The 13780-nt window shown below is 44.3% G+C and overlaps 1 protein-coding gene across 2 annotated transcripts in view; it reads right to left on the bottom strand.

Moving 5' to 3' along the window:
* DLG5 (discs large MAGUK scaffold protein 5) overlaps positions 1 to 13780 on the bottom strand; it is a 143147-nt gene that overhangs the window by 22013 nt on the left and 107354 nt on the right. Inside the window, exons 16-22 of one of the 2 annotated variants that reach the window (XM_054982910.1) lie at positions 12574 to 13599; positions 11016 to 11154; positions 9889 to 10033; positions 9468 to 9589; positions 7584 to 7676; positions 5860 to 6028; positions 1858 to 2020 (exon numbers count right to left, since the gene is read on the bottom strand). In XM_054982910.1, the coding sequence (XP_054838885.1) occupies positions 1858 to 2020; positions 5860 to 6028; positions 7584 to 7676; positions 9468 to 9589; positions 9889 to 10033; positions 11016 to 11154; positions 12574 to 13599 (1857 nt within the window). The remainder of the gene's footprint in view (positions 1 to 1857; positions 2021 to 5859; positions 6029 to 7583; positions 7677 to 9467; positions 9590 to 9888; positions 10034 to 11015; positions 11155 to 12573; positions 13600 to 13780) is intronic. The other variant, XM_054982911.1, reaches the window with a different exon arrangement.

The raw sequence follows: 13780 nt of genomic DNA, 5'->3' as shown, positions 1-13780 counted from the left end.
ATTAACAAAGCCAATCTCTTTTAAAACTCAGCTTCCCGGCTAACATTGCGACTCCCTTCATGTGCTCCTCCTCGTGTAATTTGTCTCTTGTAGCTTAGCTCTGTCTCTTAATTTGATCCTTTACTCAGCAGACAGATACAATATATTTTTGTCTTTCTGTAATCACATTCTTTATTCAAAGAGTAAAGGTATTTTTTTCTTTTTATCAAAGCGGTATTTTCTTGTAGTCTTTCTGACCACAAATAGCCTAACTTGGCCCATGCTTACCGAAGTACAAAGACAAAGCTGTGGAAGTCCTGCCTGGACTTGAATTAATACAACAGGCTGGACCCCCTAAGATGTGCCCCTACATTCAGGATAAACTGGAGTATTTGACTAAAGGTGGCATCCTATCTGCTCTTCTGCTGGCACAAGAGGTAAGAGGGTATTTCTTTGGACCACCAAAAAAACTACTCCAAGGACTGTGGTACCCATTTAGGCAAAGGCCATAAGGAATGGGGAGGCTGCAGTATGGAGAGGAACCAGCTGAAATGAAATAGAAAAGCTGAGGAGATCCAATCCTAGAGAACTGCCTGTGATCACTAAACAAACACATGTAGGACAGTTTTTGTTTAGCAGGGCTAAATTTTCTGTTGAGATTTGTGGAACAAGACTGGAGAGATATACTCCTTATTGGGGACTGGTGACTTGCAACTGGGGCCAGCTGGGTAAATTTCACATTCTTTTGGAAAAACAGAGACACACCTGAAGGACCTGTTCTACTGCAATAACAACATTCGATTTGTATACCGTCCTTCAGGACGACTTAACACCCACTCAGAGCAGTTTAGAAAGTATGCTATTATTATCCCGACAACAACAAATACCCTGTGAGGTGGATGGGACTGAGAAAGCCCCTAGAAGCTGTGACTGACCCAAGGTCACCCAGCTGGCTTCAACTGGAGGAGCGGGGAATCAAACCGGGTTCTCCAGATTACAGTCCTGCACTCTTAACCACTACACCAAACTGGATCTGGCAAAGAGTATCTTCAGTGGGAAATGGGGGTTTACCTCTGCATAATGTATGAACTGGCCCTAAGCCTCTCTTTTTCCAGGGTTGAGAACAAATTTCTCACACTTGCAGAAGGCAATTCCAAATTACTAGAGAAATAATCACATACTACTGTTGCAGCCACCCTATTCAGGAAAGTAATGTAACAGTAATGTGGCATGTGAGTGGCAGGCTCTTAAAATTTCCAGACACTACTTCATCCAGACAGTGTGTGAAACCATAGTTTAGTTAATTAACTATTGTTTGACTCCAACAGCACTTAAAAACAACAAGATTTCCAGGATAGAAACTTTCAAGAATCAGAGCTCCCTTTGTCAGATTCTTGTCATTTGACTCTCGAAAGCTTATATCCCGAAAATTCTGTTGGCCTTTAAGGTGCTACTGGACTTGAACTTTGCTGTTCTACTGCAGACCAACAAGGCTGCCCATCTGAAATGAACTATGGTTTGTTATGCTTGTCAAACCACAGGCCATCTCGTTAACTATCAAACCAGGATCTGAAACCGTAAGTTTGAAGTTTATTTATTAACTAAACTTAGTCTTAATTATGGTTTCACGCAATGTATGAATGCGGACATCCTGGGTCAATCCTGGCGCCACATATACACATTCCCTGGCTACATAAATAACTGCCCACAGCAAAGGCAATTTGTCTGTGAGCTGAATCCTAGTTTCATGAACTAGCCACAGTTAACGTAAACCATGTTTTCATATTCATGCCTGAACGGAGCCCGTCAGTTCCCTATCCTACTTTAGAGATAACAACCGTTAACTAGCTAAGAATCTTTTATGCAAGCAATTTTTACCTCCAACAACTGATCGCCATATTCGAGGCCAGCCTGATGGGCAATACTCCCTCCAGTTACTTTCGACACAAATATGCCTCCATTTTCGCCACACACGATGGAGATCCCAAGAGGTTCAGAGCCCTTCTGCACTTTTACATGCCGTGGTTCTTCCATGTACGGCCTTTTGGAGGAAAGGAGCAAAAAGCCGTGCATTTGAAACACACACACACACACACACACACACACACACACACACACACACACACACACAGAGAGAGAGAGAGAGAGAGAGAGAGAGAGAGAGAGAGAGAGAGAGAGAGAGAGAGAGAGAGAGAGAGAGAGAGAGAGAGAGAGAGAGAGAGAGAGAGAGAAGAAACCAACCTGAATTACATGAATTATATGCATAACTACACACCCACCCTCATCAATAGAATAAAACCAATTTTAAACAGTTATTAAAACACTCTTAGCAACATTACTTTCACATCACCATGCAACGTGTAGTGGCCGACTCAAGAGTAAATCAAACAGGTAACATTTTAAGTGCATTTGGAGTGTAGGACAAATAGGGAACGGGACAACGATGGTGAAAAGGTTAGGAAAGAAAATACAGCCTCTGTCCATATTATATATAGATTAATAAACATATATAATATGTAATTTAGAAAACATTCTGGACAAAAGCCTTATGTCGATTTACCAAAGTTTGGGAAACTTAAGTAGCCAATGAGCGTAAATATACAGCTGTGAATCAAAAGGCAGGGGAAAGGAAGACACAATTTCCGTATTTAATATGTGTGTGCAGGGAAAACACAACATTAGTCAATGAATTAAGCAGCTGTAAAAAAAGGAACATAAAGCAAAACAACTCAAGCCATTAAAGACAGCAGCTTGCATGGTAGCATTTTCCATTACCATGCAATTTTTTTCCGTTGCAGGAGGGGAATTATCCAAACATGAAAAATAGCACAAGGAAGGTGTGCAAAATACTGCTTGAGAAGGACAACCTTTATATCAAGCCAACCTCAAACTCCTTAGTGAACAGAACCTTGGCCTAGGTGCCACAGGGAGTCTCAGAAAAGACCTATTACGGAACAAGTATCTGAAAGATGCAGAGGGATGCAGAAAAGAAAAAGAAACACACTTAGAGAGATATCAGACACAGAGGCTACATAGATACAGTAAGGCAAGACACCACATCCCTAAAAGTGCAAGGGCTCAACAAAGTTTGTTTTAACCCTTGTCTGTGTGTGTATTGCTTGCTATGCAAGGCCTGGTGTATACAAAGCATAATCCATTCACTTATACGTGGTGCTACAGAGACATTGGTTCAGTTAAAGACACCACATAAACCATTGTTTAGGTGGCACGATTGTCTGAATGCAGGCTACTCCACTAGCTATGGCTGATTAGGGTCCATCTGAAGTTTGAAGCTGGTTTATTGACCAGAGTTAATCTTAATTATGGTTTTGTATGATGTATGAACACATATTGTAGCTTCACCCTGGTTCGCTCCCTAACATCGACGTCCCCAGCTAAAACAAAGTGGAACCAAGATTTGCTGAAGCAAATCAAGATTTGAGTAATTTTAGCTGATCGCGGCTCGTAATAAAATATGGAATGGAATAAATTTGAGTAATCCTGAAACCAGGATCCGGTTCTCAGATAGACTAACTACAGATAAAATAAACCACAGTATGTCTGAATCAAGTACGTCTGAACCAAGCCAATGACATCTTGGTTTAGTCTACACACAATACAAAACCATGCCTAATCTTAACCACTCAAAAGTTTATGAACCCAGGATCCAGCTCATGAACAATCACTTAAAACCTAGTTTATCTCAACAAATTCTGGCATGGCCAGATGGCAAGATTAAGAGAGTTTGTGTACTGTATACAATCTAGGACCATAGTTTAAACAAACTGTGGTTAACAAAACGGCTTGAAACTACTGTTTCCTGGTTTGACAGCGGAATGGCCTGCATTTAGACAATCATACAAGCTATAGTTAGTTTAATTAAACCATATTTTCGGCTTATGTCTGAACTGAGCCCTTGCCTTGGGGTGGTGTTAGAAATAAGAAGTCCCCTCTAGGCTCCCAGTGCCCAAGGTGGGTAGCAACACAAGGTGCAATCTCTACAACCTCTGCTTAGAGGCTTTGCTGCTTGCACAAAAACTTCTTGTCAAGAACCAAAACACAGGGAAGATGAAGCAAAAATCCAACCTTTACAGAAAAACTATTGGCTTACAACTCTATTGCCTCCCAAGATAAGCCACAAAACAGAAGCTGTGGGTTCTGCAGACGAAACTCCAGATCACTGAAGCAGAACATCAACACCTGCTCCAAAGATACACAAGGGCATGTTACGCTAGGAGGGACTGTAGCTCATGATTACAGCACTTGCATTGGCAAGCTACAGCAGAGGTCTCGGCATCTCCAGGGGGGAGATCTCAAGAAGCACAGCCAAAGAAGAATTTGATCTGAGATCCTGGGGAGCCAGGCTTCAGGTCAGCATCTAGTCCAAGGTCGAGAACATTACTACTGAACTGAAAGCTTATTTATCGGAGAGACAGCCACCAAGTAATCACCTCAGAAGGATGCATTTCTGCTGCTGGGATCCCACAGAGCCATTGTTTGGGCAAACAGGCACTTCCCATGGGGGCTGGAAGCAAATGGATACTCCAGTTCTGACTGGGTGGGAAGTGATTTCTTGTAAAGGACAGGGCAATTGCTTTTCTTTATGAGTGGACTCGAAGCCCTCAAAGGTGCTCAAGTACCTTCAAAATGCCACACAGCACAGAGGAACTCTTCAGGTGTGGTTTCTCTTGTTCTATAGTGAGAGGCCATACCTAAAGTACTTTCCAAGTATAGCTTCTGAAAGCTGTCAGCTCTAGGCAGAATGACTTCAAGGAAGCCAATGATTTATCATGGGAGTAGCAATTTCTATCAACTACAGAATTATCCCAGTTTGCTTATGCTTTCCTTATCTTTACAGCAGCCTGCTCTTTGTCTAATAGCAGCAAACCAAGAAATAATTAATATTCTCTAAACAGTATTTAAAATCTGATCAAGCAACAAGACTTTATATACATCCCAATGCCTACTTTAAAGTGATACCTCATTTTGGGTCTACTTGAATCCTGTCTCCTTCCCTGTTCAGTAAACAGTTCTACTTCCATGAGATAAGTGTCCAGGTACCTGCATACCAATCAACTGTTCTTCTTCCACAATAAAGTATGCCCCTGTGTTAACTGGAAGCCTACATTTTTCTATGGATCCATCAGTTGCCAAGGGACCCCGGCTCCCTAGCCCTCGGGTCCACATAGGCACGAACTCCTCATTCAGTAGCATTCTTACCCTAAGCCTTTCTGCTCCTACCAGAGAGCTCCTCTTCCTCAATCACCTACCATTTCCTGGCAACCACATGCTGTAACCTAACTGCAGGCAACTCTGTACTAGAGCAGAATTCCAGGTAAGCATGCAGCAAACACAAACTAACCATCGTCACATGGGCATAGTTCACAAGTGTTCAGGAACCAGGATTGTTACAGAGTCCCTTGTGCTGACTATAAGAAAGTCAGGCCTCTGAGTGATCTGGCCATCTTCTCTTAAAGCTCTGGGAAGTTCTTCTAAAAGGCAGTGGTTTCTGTCATTTGCACAGCTCTGTCCTTTGCTAGTGCTTCAACACATTATGTAATTATTTACTTTACTATGTTATTATTTGACCAATATTTAACCAGCTGGTTGACGAAGGGTTGGATCCAAAGCACTACTACCAGAGTGGAACTTCCCTTCCTCCTCCACCAGTTGCAGCCCACTGAGTCCCCTGAAATTCTGCTCCTGGGGGGGGGGGGGTCCAAGGCCCCAAAAAACACATGGGACTATCTTTAGCAGAAGGCGGGAATTGTCAAAAATCACCCTTCCCACCTCCACCAAGGGATGTGCTATTCTGCTATCCGCTTTGAATTATTTTCAACCAACCCTGGAAAAGTTTCAGTATTAAAGATGTCAGCTTACTTGTCTTTTCTTCGTTGTCCTATTGATACTGGACTCACTGAGATCCTGGGCAGCGTAGAAAGAGAATTCTGTGACTGGCTGCTGGTGAAGGACGAGGTCTCCAAGTTTAATGGCGACTGCGGAGGAGTAATCAGACTAGGACTGCTACATTCGGAATGCGACAATGAACCTGCGTAGAATGGAAGAGCCCCCATGGAATTTGCACACAGGGCCAAATGCAAAAGTCCTCTTAGGCAGAGAGCCCATTGAAAGCCATTCCCTACACTGCAATGCATTTGTTACCGGTTCTGACAGTGAACTTCCAATTAAAGTAAAAGGACAACACACACAAATTTTTAAAGAACACCAAGAGAAGATATTAGTTATGCATAACGTTTTTTAAAAAGAGTATTGCACTGGTGCAACAGGCTGTGTTCTGGGACTGCCATCGATTGTCACCTAAGGTGAAATCTGATGCTAGTTTAGAGCTTCCGTCTTAGACAAAAGAACTTTTAAGAAAGCTCTTTTTAAAAAAAAAAAATGTGTTAATACTAATGGTGTTTCTCAAGGGGATTTTACACATACTCTGTTAACACCCCTTCCTGCAATCAGCTGGAACATACAGGCATTTTCTTATGTCTGCTAGCTAATGTTATAAGACCGTGCAGGTTGAAAGCTGAAAATGTATGTATTTACTTCATTCGTACCCTGCCTTTGGCTTTTCTTCCCAATAGGGACCCAAAAAAGCTTACATCATTCTCCTCTCCTCCTTTATATTCTTACAATGACCCTGGGAGGTAGATTAGGCAAAGAGAGTAGTCGCTCAGCAAATTCCTGGGGCAGAGTCCAGCCACTACATCACACGGGCTCTCCAAAGAGCCACACACTGCATAGGAAACAGTATGTCAACATATAGACCCAACATATATTAATCCCTGCATATTACTAAATATGGGCCCAACACAGTGATCCCAAAATACAGGTGGAAAGCAAATGCTGCAGCAACCTTGTTAGAACTAAGCGGGTCTCGGCCTGGTTGGTGCTTGGACGGAAGGCCTCCTGGGAACTTACACAGGTCTTCTTGAACTCCATACTTTTGTGGTATTTATTTATTTAGAAACATTTATATGCTGCCTCTTGATAGATCTGCTTGAGGTGGCTCACTTGGAAAGAATGCAACCGGCAAACGGATGTTCAGAGACCAAGTAAAGCTCAACACATGGGATCCTCTTCATACAAGAAGGAAGGTACCAGTGAAGTGATGTGAAGAGAGCCAGTGTGGTGTAGTGGTAAGTAAGAATGTTGGACTAGGATCTAGGAGACCGAGGTTCAAATCCCCACTCCGCCATGGAAGCTTGCTCTCAGCCTAAGCTACCTCACAGGGTTGTTGTGAGGATAAAATGAAATAAAGGAGAAGGATATAAGCTGCTTTGGGTACCCAATGGAGAGGAAGGCAGGATATAAATAAAGTAAAAATAAACATTAAAAAAGTACCCAATTCTGGGTCTGAACCAAATAATTTTTAAAAACCATGCAGTAGTTCTTAAGACTTGAAACACGAGGAAAATGGTCACTGGTACAAATCTGCTATTCCTGTTCAAGGCAGAGAAGAAATCAGGGGTGTGTTTCCTTTCTCTAACCATCAGTACTGTTTTAAAAAGCGCCACAGAATACGATACACCATTTATGTAGAAATGTCCAATAAAGCAGTAAGGGGAGGGGGAAGTGGATATGGGTTCTTTTACCCCTGTCGGAGCCAATGACGGACCTCGGGTACCTTGGCGTCAAAGGTATTTTTATTCGTTCTGTTCTATACTGCAAGTTGCTGGAAGAACCTACTTCAAGCACAGAAGGAAAAAATGTCAGTCTTTATAACAACAGTACATTAACAATAAGCAAAGTAACTAATTTAAGCCCTCTCGCTGGCAAAGAATTGGAGAGGCAATTGAACAGTTGTTTGACATGGCTTTCTCGAGTACCATTCTTAGCAGAGAAAGCTGACCACATCCATTTGCAAGAATTCTCACTTGAATTTGGCCCAAGCTAGACATAACGGCTGCAGTGGTAGAAAGAGGGAATGTGAGGGGTCCAATTTTAAATGCCTGTGAGGACTACAGGCCATTCTTATTTGCGGCTCTCTCCTCATATGCCAGAAGGCATAGCTGGGATAAAGTGACTGGGGAAAGGACTTTGGGGAGGTCAGCCTCAAGAAGAGGGACAGGTCTCCAAACCTCATCCACATGTCCATTTTTGCCTCTAAAAGTTGAACAGCCACACTCAATGCAACAATACAACAGGAGCCATTTCTTCTTCAGCTACACACAGAGACACTCCTGTGCCTTGGTTGTAAAGGATACATCACAACTGTCTGTCTAGTTTTACAATGCTCTACCTTTGGGAACTGCAACATCACCTGACACCTGACTGGTACCATCTGTTCTGGATTCCATCCCAAATCAAGCTTGCAGTTTCCTATGATGATTGTTTTTAGAAGTAACCCTGAGCAGTAGGACTTCAGAATTCATCAGCTGTAATACAGCATTATGTCTTAACTAGCAACCAAGCCTGTTGTGTGAACAACAGGCTTGGGAGGGGCATGGCGGCACGCCAGGCCTCCCCGCTGCCTCTGTGGCTGCAGAGATGGCAGGGAGACTCGGTGCAGCAGCGTGACCTTCCCAAGGCCCCGTAGTGGAGGCCTCGGGAGGGCTCCACTGCTGCGCCAGACCTCCACAGCCACTGCTTCTCTGGGCTTCTCTGGTGCCGTGTTACCGACGACTCACTGTGTCTGCACCAGGATAAAAAGTTAGCCATTGGCAACACAGCTTGCCTTTCATATATTCGAGATTATGGCCAGAAAATATGGCAGCAGCTGAGTTTTAAGTAGTGTCAACACGCGACTTAGAATCAGATCTCACTCATGAATGCTGTATTATACAGGACGTGTGTGGTAGTATGCATAAGTGACCCTCAGAGATAACATCCTTGATCTACAAGCAGCGCATGTTTCCATAATGGGCATGTATATCCTACATCCAAGCACACCTTACACTACCCCAAAATGACTGCAGGGACAGGATGCATAAGCCAGACAAACAGCACTGCAAAGAAAGCAGAGACCCCTGTACTCCAAGACAGCTAGTGTGTGATGTGATCCTCTGAAGCCCAGAAATCCGCACAATAGTTTTGATCCACCTTGTCTACAGTTGTGAACTGGTGTGTTACTGAGCTAGCCCACCTTTGAAAGTCTGCCTCCAGGTAGCCCTCAGAATCTGGACCTCTGACTGGCAGTACATCAGGGGGAAAGGGGAACCCACTCTCTAAGCTGCTGTAGCGCAGTGGTTAAGTAGTTCGACTGCGAATCAGCACTCTGCTGGTTCGAATCTCACTACTGCCATGGACTCAGTAGGTGGCCTTGGGTAAGCCAGTTCTCTCAGCCCCAGTTCCCCAGCTGTATTGTAGGGATAATAACAACACTAACTTGTTCACTGCTCTGGGTGAGGCACTCATCTGTCTAGAAGAGCGGTATATAAGCGCAGTTGTTGTTGTTATTGTTGTTGTTATTATTATTATTAGAGGTGCCTCAGTTCCAAAGGAATTCCATGCATTACCCATTCTGAAATGCCACTTACCAAGTCTTGCACTGGAAGGAAGTGAATTTGATCCATGTGATGATCTTGTACGTGAATTTTCAGGACATTCACTGGAGTGCTTATGACTCAAGTCCAGACTCAAGCGTCCTTGGTGCTGAGCACTGCAACACAAGGAAAAGCACTGTTACAAATTCAGATGCACATGACCAAAATGGCATCCCAAGCAATGTACAAGAGACTTAATCCCTGACTAATGGACACGATGTGAAAACATAATACAGAAATGCAAAACACACCAATTCTCTGAATACCAGATACTGGGGGAAGTATACAGCAGGGAAGAGCTCCTGTTCCTATCTGGCTTCCCAGAGGCATTTGCACGGGCACTGTTGGCGGGGGGAAATGATGTCGAGCCTTCAGAAGAAATTTTGGTCCACTGAGACTTGTCTAATGTCCCTACCTGGGGTGCAGATGCTGGTGACAGAACTGGCTGGCAACTGATGGACAATTGGCGGTGTTAACTCTATGGCTCCAAGCAGTATAAATGGGATTTCTCATAACTGCAGTTACAGCAGGACATGGTGCAATGTTCCTTGGCACGGTACCTATTGGGTAGGGAAACAATGCAGTTGAATAATATCCACAATTTTTGAGTGAACAGTTAGTTCAATAGTAATAGTGCAGAAGGGTGCCTCATCCAATCTCAACCCCTGCCAAGATCTTCAGCTACTCCCGATGCTACAGACACAGAAGGGAGGCAAAACACACTACCTTCCACCTCTTCCTCCACATTGCAGCCCTAAACTTGGGCTTTCTAAGCCATTAAGAAGGTGGAGTTCTTGTCTCTGGCTGATGGAGCTTGTACTCCAGTCAAACCTTGTTTCTGTGAAGCCCCAATCCCTTGGCTGGCCATGACCCCACAGGGGGTGCATCTCAGAGATGTCTCTTTGCAGCAGCAGTCTTATAATGGACAGCTCCACCCCTCTGCTTCCCATCCCTGGAAGGCACAGTGGGGTAGTCATTTCCATCCCTTCCCCCCTATCTGGATGCTCAGCTAGGAGCTGTTAATAACAACATTGGATTTATATACCACCCTTCAAAGTATGCTATTATTATCCCCACAACAACAAACACCGTGTGAGGTGGATGGGGCTGAGAAAGCTCAGAGAAGTTGTGACTGAGCCAAGGTCACCCAGCTGGCTTCAAGCGGAGTGGGGAATCAAACCTGGTTCTCCAGATTAGAGTCCTGCTGCTCTTAACCACTACACCAAACTAGCTTTGTTCTTTGCAGTAGGCATGCCTGGCTGTCATCTATGACCTAGAAAACTGCCCCCTGGGAGCATGCTCAAGTTCCCTGACATGGCTTCCTGGATGATGTCTTCTGACTGCTGGGCATCCCACTCTTCTGCCACAAGAGAGGTTACGTAGCGGTCTGGACAAATATATACCTCTCATTCACAGAAAGACTACTACTTTTATGCCACAAGCATAAAAGGGAATTCAAAACATTACACAGCTCACTGTTGACTCACAGCAACCCCCATGCCAAAGAGAACTCGTTGTGGCTCCCGGGTCACTGCTACCAACCTGCCGACAGGCTTCCAGCATAGAGTGAGGTAGGCACAAACCCGTCACTGTGCCTACTGAACCGTTTTGGTGAATACAATGGCCACTCCTGTAGCTCCGGAGAAAGATGCTCTTCACTTGCGGGCGTGTATTTTTGCACCTGTGGGGGGATGGCAGCAAGACATAACCAAAGGCATAATAAAGGTTATTCAACCTGACAGGAACAGCCAACGTCTGGATTCAAGAGCCATTAAAAGCACATTGCTGCACAATATGACCCCCTCTTGAGGTGTCAGGCTCTGTCTAGCAGTAAGGACTTTCTCAGTTATGGAACTATTAAAGGTATAGTATTACAGAGAAATAAGTATATCTGCATACGGTATGCATGTTACATACAAATTACAAAAATACATAGGCTTGTATCTATGAAAAAGTCACCAGAGACTTTCCTCAGTTTAACAATGCTCCCTCAATGGAACACAACACTGGCGAGTGGAAGGCGCATCAAGGTATGGTAGTGCTCCACACACTGCCGTGGTAGCACAATTGTGAGCTCTTACTATGTACTGCTTTGAAAATGCTTCCTGAAACGTGGTTTTCACTGATAATAAATTACTTTTCAGGCCAACATTATATTTACCGCTACATCTTGTGAGTGAGGTTGTTGGATACTTTTCCTTGGGCCAGAACCTAGCACAGATTCCCCCCTAAAATTCTTTCACACATATGTTGGTAGAAGAGGAGTGCATGATCCATGCCATCATGTGTAAAAATTTCCTCTTTAAAGAAAAAAACACAAGTGGGACTGTAGGCATAACCTTCTACTAGGATTGAATTTTGGAAAGTTCATCCAAAGCCAGATAAAAACAGGATGTGGCTTGTGGGCCACCCAGCGGCCACTCCTGTATCACAGAACTGTGCGTGCTACACTTTTGCTGTGCCTATACTAAGTATTTCCTTCTCTGCTTCCCAGCTATCCCCACCTCTTCACATTTTAAAAAGAAATCGGGTGTAATATTCATACGACTCCAAGAAAATGTCCTTAGTTATCTAGCACACCCACAGTAGCAGCATCACCACCCATATCTCGGTACTGGCTAACTGAACTTGTAGCTACAGTGTACTTTCTTTCTACAGAGAACAGAACAAGAAAACATTACGGCACTGGAGGGGTTGCTCTTTGAGAATGTCAAGCGTAAGGCACTCTTTTGACTGAAGGAGCCCTCTTGCATGGCTATTCAAACCCTCAATCTCGATTTTGTGCAGCCAGAAGTTTTTTTTAAAGCCACATTATGTTGGACCATCTGGGTTGAAATGCCATTTGCACACAGGTTCCAGCCAGCTCTTCCTGAAACAGAACCTGAATCTAGCAAAGACAACTCGTACACGGCACTGCACGGAAGTGACCCTACATGTTCCTCCTCATATCAAATTACTTTATTCTGGAATATTAACAAGTGCCGTGACAAAACTCTGAGAACCACCTAGCCCTTCTGTTGCGCGCCCTTTGGTTTAGATACAGCACTCAACAGTTTTGAGAGCGGCAGCCAGATTCCCTTCCTCTCCTTCTCATAGATACCTGATGAGATGGATTAGGAATGGGCACAGGTGTTAGTTTATGTCTCAAGGCAGGAGCAGATTTGGGTCTTGGTCTTTTAACCTCAGGCTCTTCCACGCGTTGAAAGCCAATGTCATCTTCACAGGATTTCCTCGACAGCAAACGGGCAGAGTCAACCCCCTCTTCCCTGTAATAGTGCCCAGAGGGCCTGCCCCGCCCCTTGTGGATACCACAGTCTGGTTTGAGGTCGACCGACACAGGGGGTTGCACAGTAGCTGGACTGGGAGGTGGGGAGCCTGTGGTCACAGTTGAGTCTGAAGTGGAACTGGCTTGCTGTTTATGTTTAAACTTAATAGAGTCACTCCTCTTAGGAGGCGTGGGAGGGGTAGAAATGGCTTCAGTTTTCGAGGGTTGGGGTGAATGTCCTAACACTGGATTTGGAGACAAATAGTCCATTTTGGGAGGAGTCCGAGGTCTTTTGAAAGTATCAGGATCGAAAATGGACTTCCTCTGTTTTGGCTTTTTGTACACAGAGAACTTTTCTGTCTCTACAGCTGCGATGCTGACCATGACTTTAGGCCAGGTGCCACCACTGTGCTTCCCACCATGTTCTTTGTCCAGCGTGCTCTCCGCCATCATGCAGTCTGTGACGGGGGGCTCGAATGGCAACCGTCTGCTGTCCAGGTTAATGATCCCATAGCTTGCCTCCCCATACAGATCTGGATTAAAGGAGCCAAGGCTGTGCTCTGAGTTACTATGGCACCCGTGGACTGAGCGACGGTGGGAGCCGGTGTGTAAAACACCACTGGAGAAGGGTTTGAGATCACAATACAAGCCACCTTCTTGGTCATTCTGATCCTTCTTAGTGTCCATTATGTCTGGGCTGAAAATGTCCGTTTGGGTGGAGCTATTGTGTTTCAAATTTCTTTTATTCTGAACCTGCACATCCGAGGTATGGACCCTACAGTTAGATATTTTCTCTGGATCCTTGAGGTTTTCAAATATGTTTTGACCGCTCCAAGATGAACATGAACTCTGAGGAAAAACCTAAAAAGGGGGAGGGGGGGCAAAGAAAGACCTTCAGTGGAACATCAGGACTACAGAATTATATGATTTATATACATAAAAGTTTTATCAATCTGGCACTCCTAGGGAATGGGGGTTGCAGGTTAATCAAATGTGCTGAAGACTTAAGCTTATTGCTCTGCCCAGGCACTGCCTAGTGGAA

Source organism: Eublepharis macularius, chromosome 6, assembly GCF_028583425.1.
Source record: "Eublepharis macularius isolate TG4126 chromosome 6, MPM_Emac_v1.0, whole genome shotgun sequence".
Taxonomy (NCBI): Eukaryota; Metazoa; Chordata; class Lepidosauria; order Squamata; family Eublepharidae; genus Eublepharis; species Eublepharis macularius.
The sequence above is the reverse complement of the archived record's forward strand: the minus strand, read 5'-3'. Positions and strand labels throughout refer to the sequence as shown.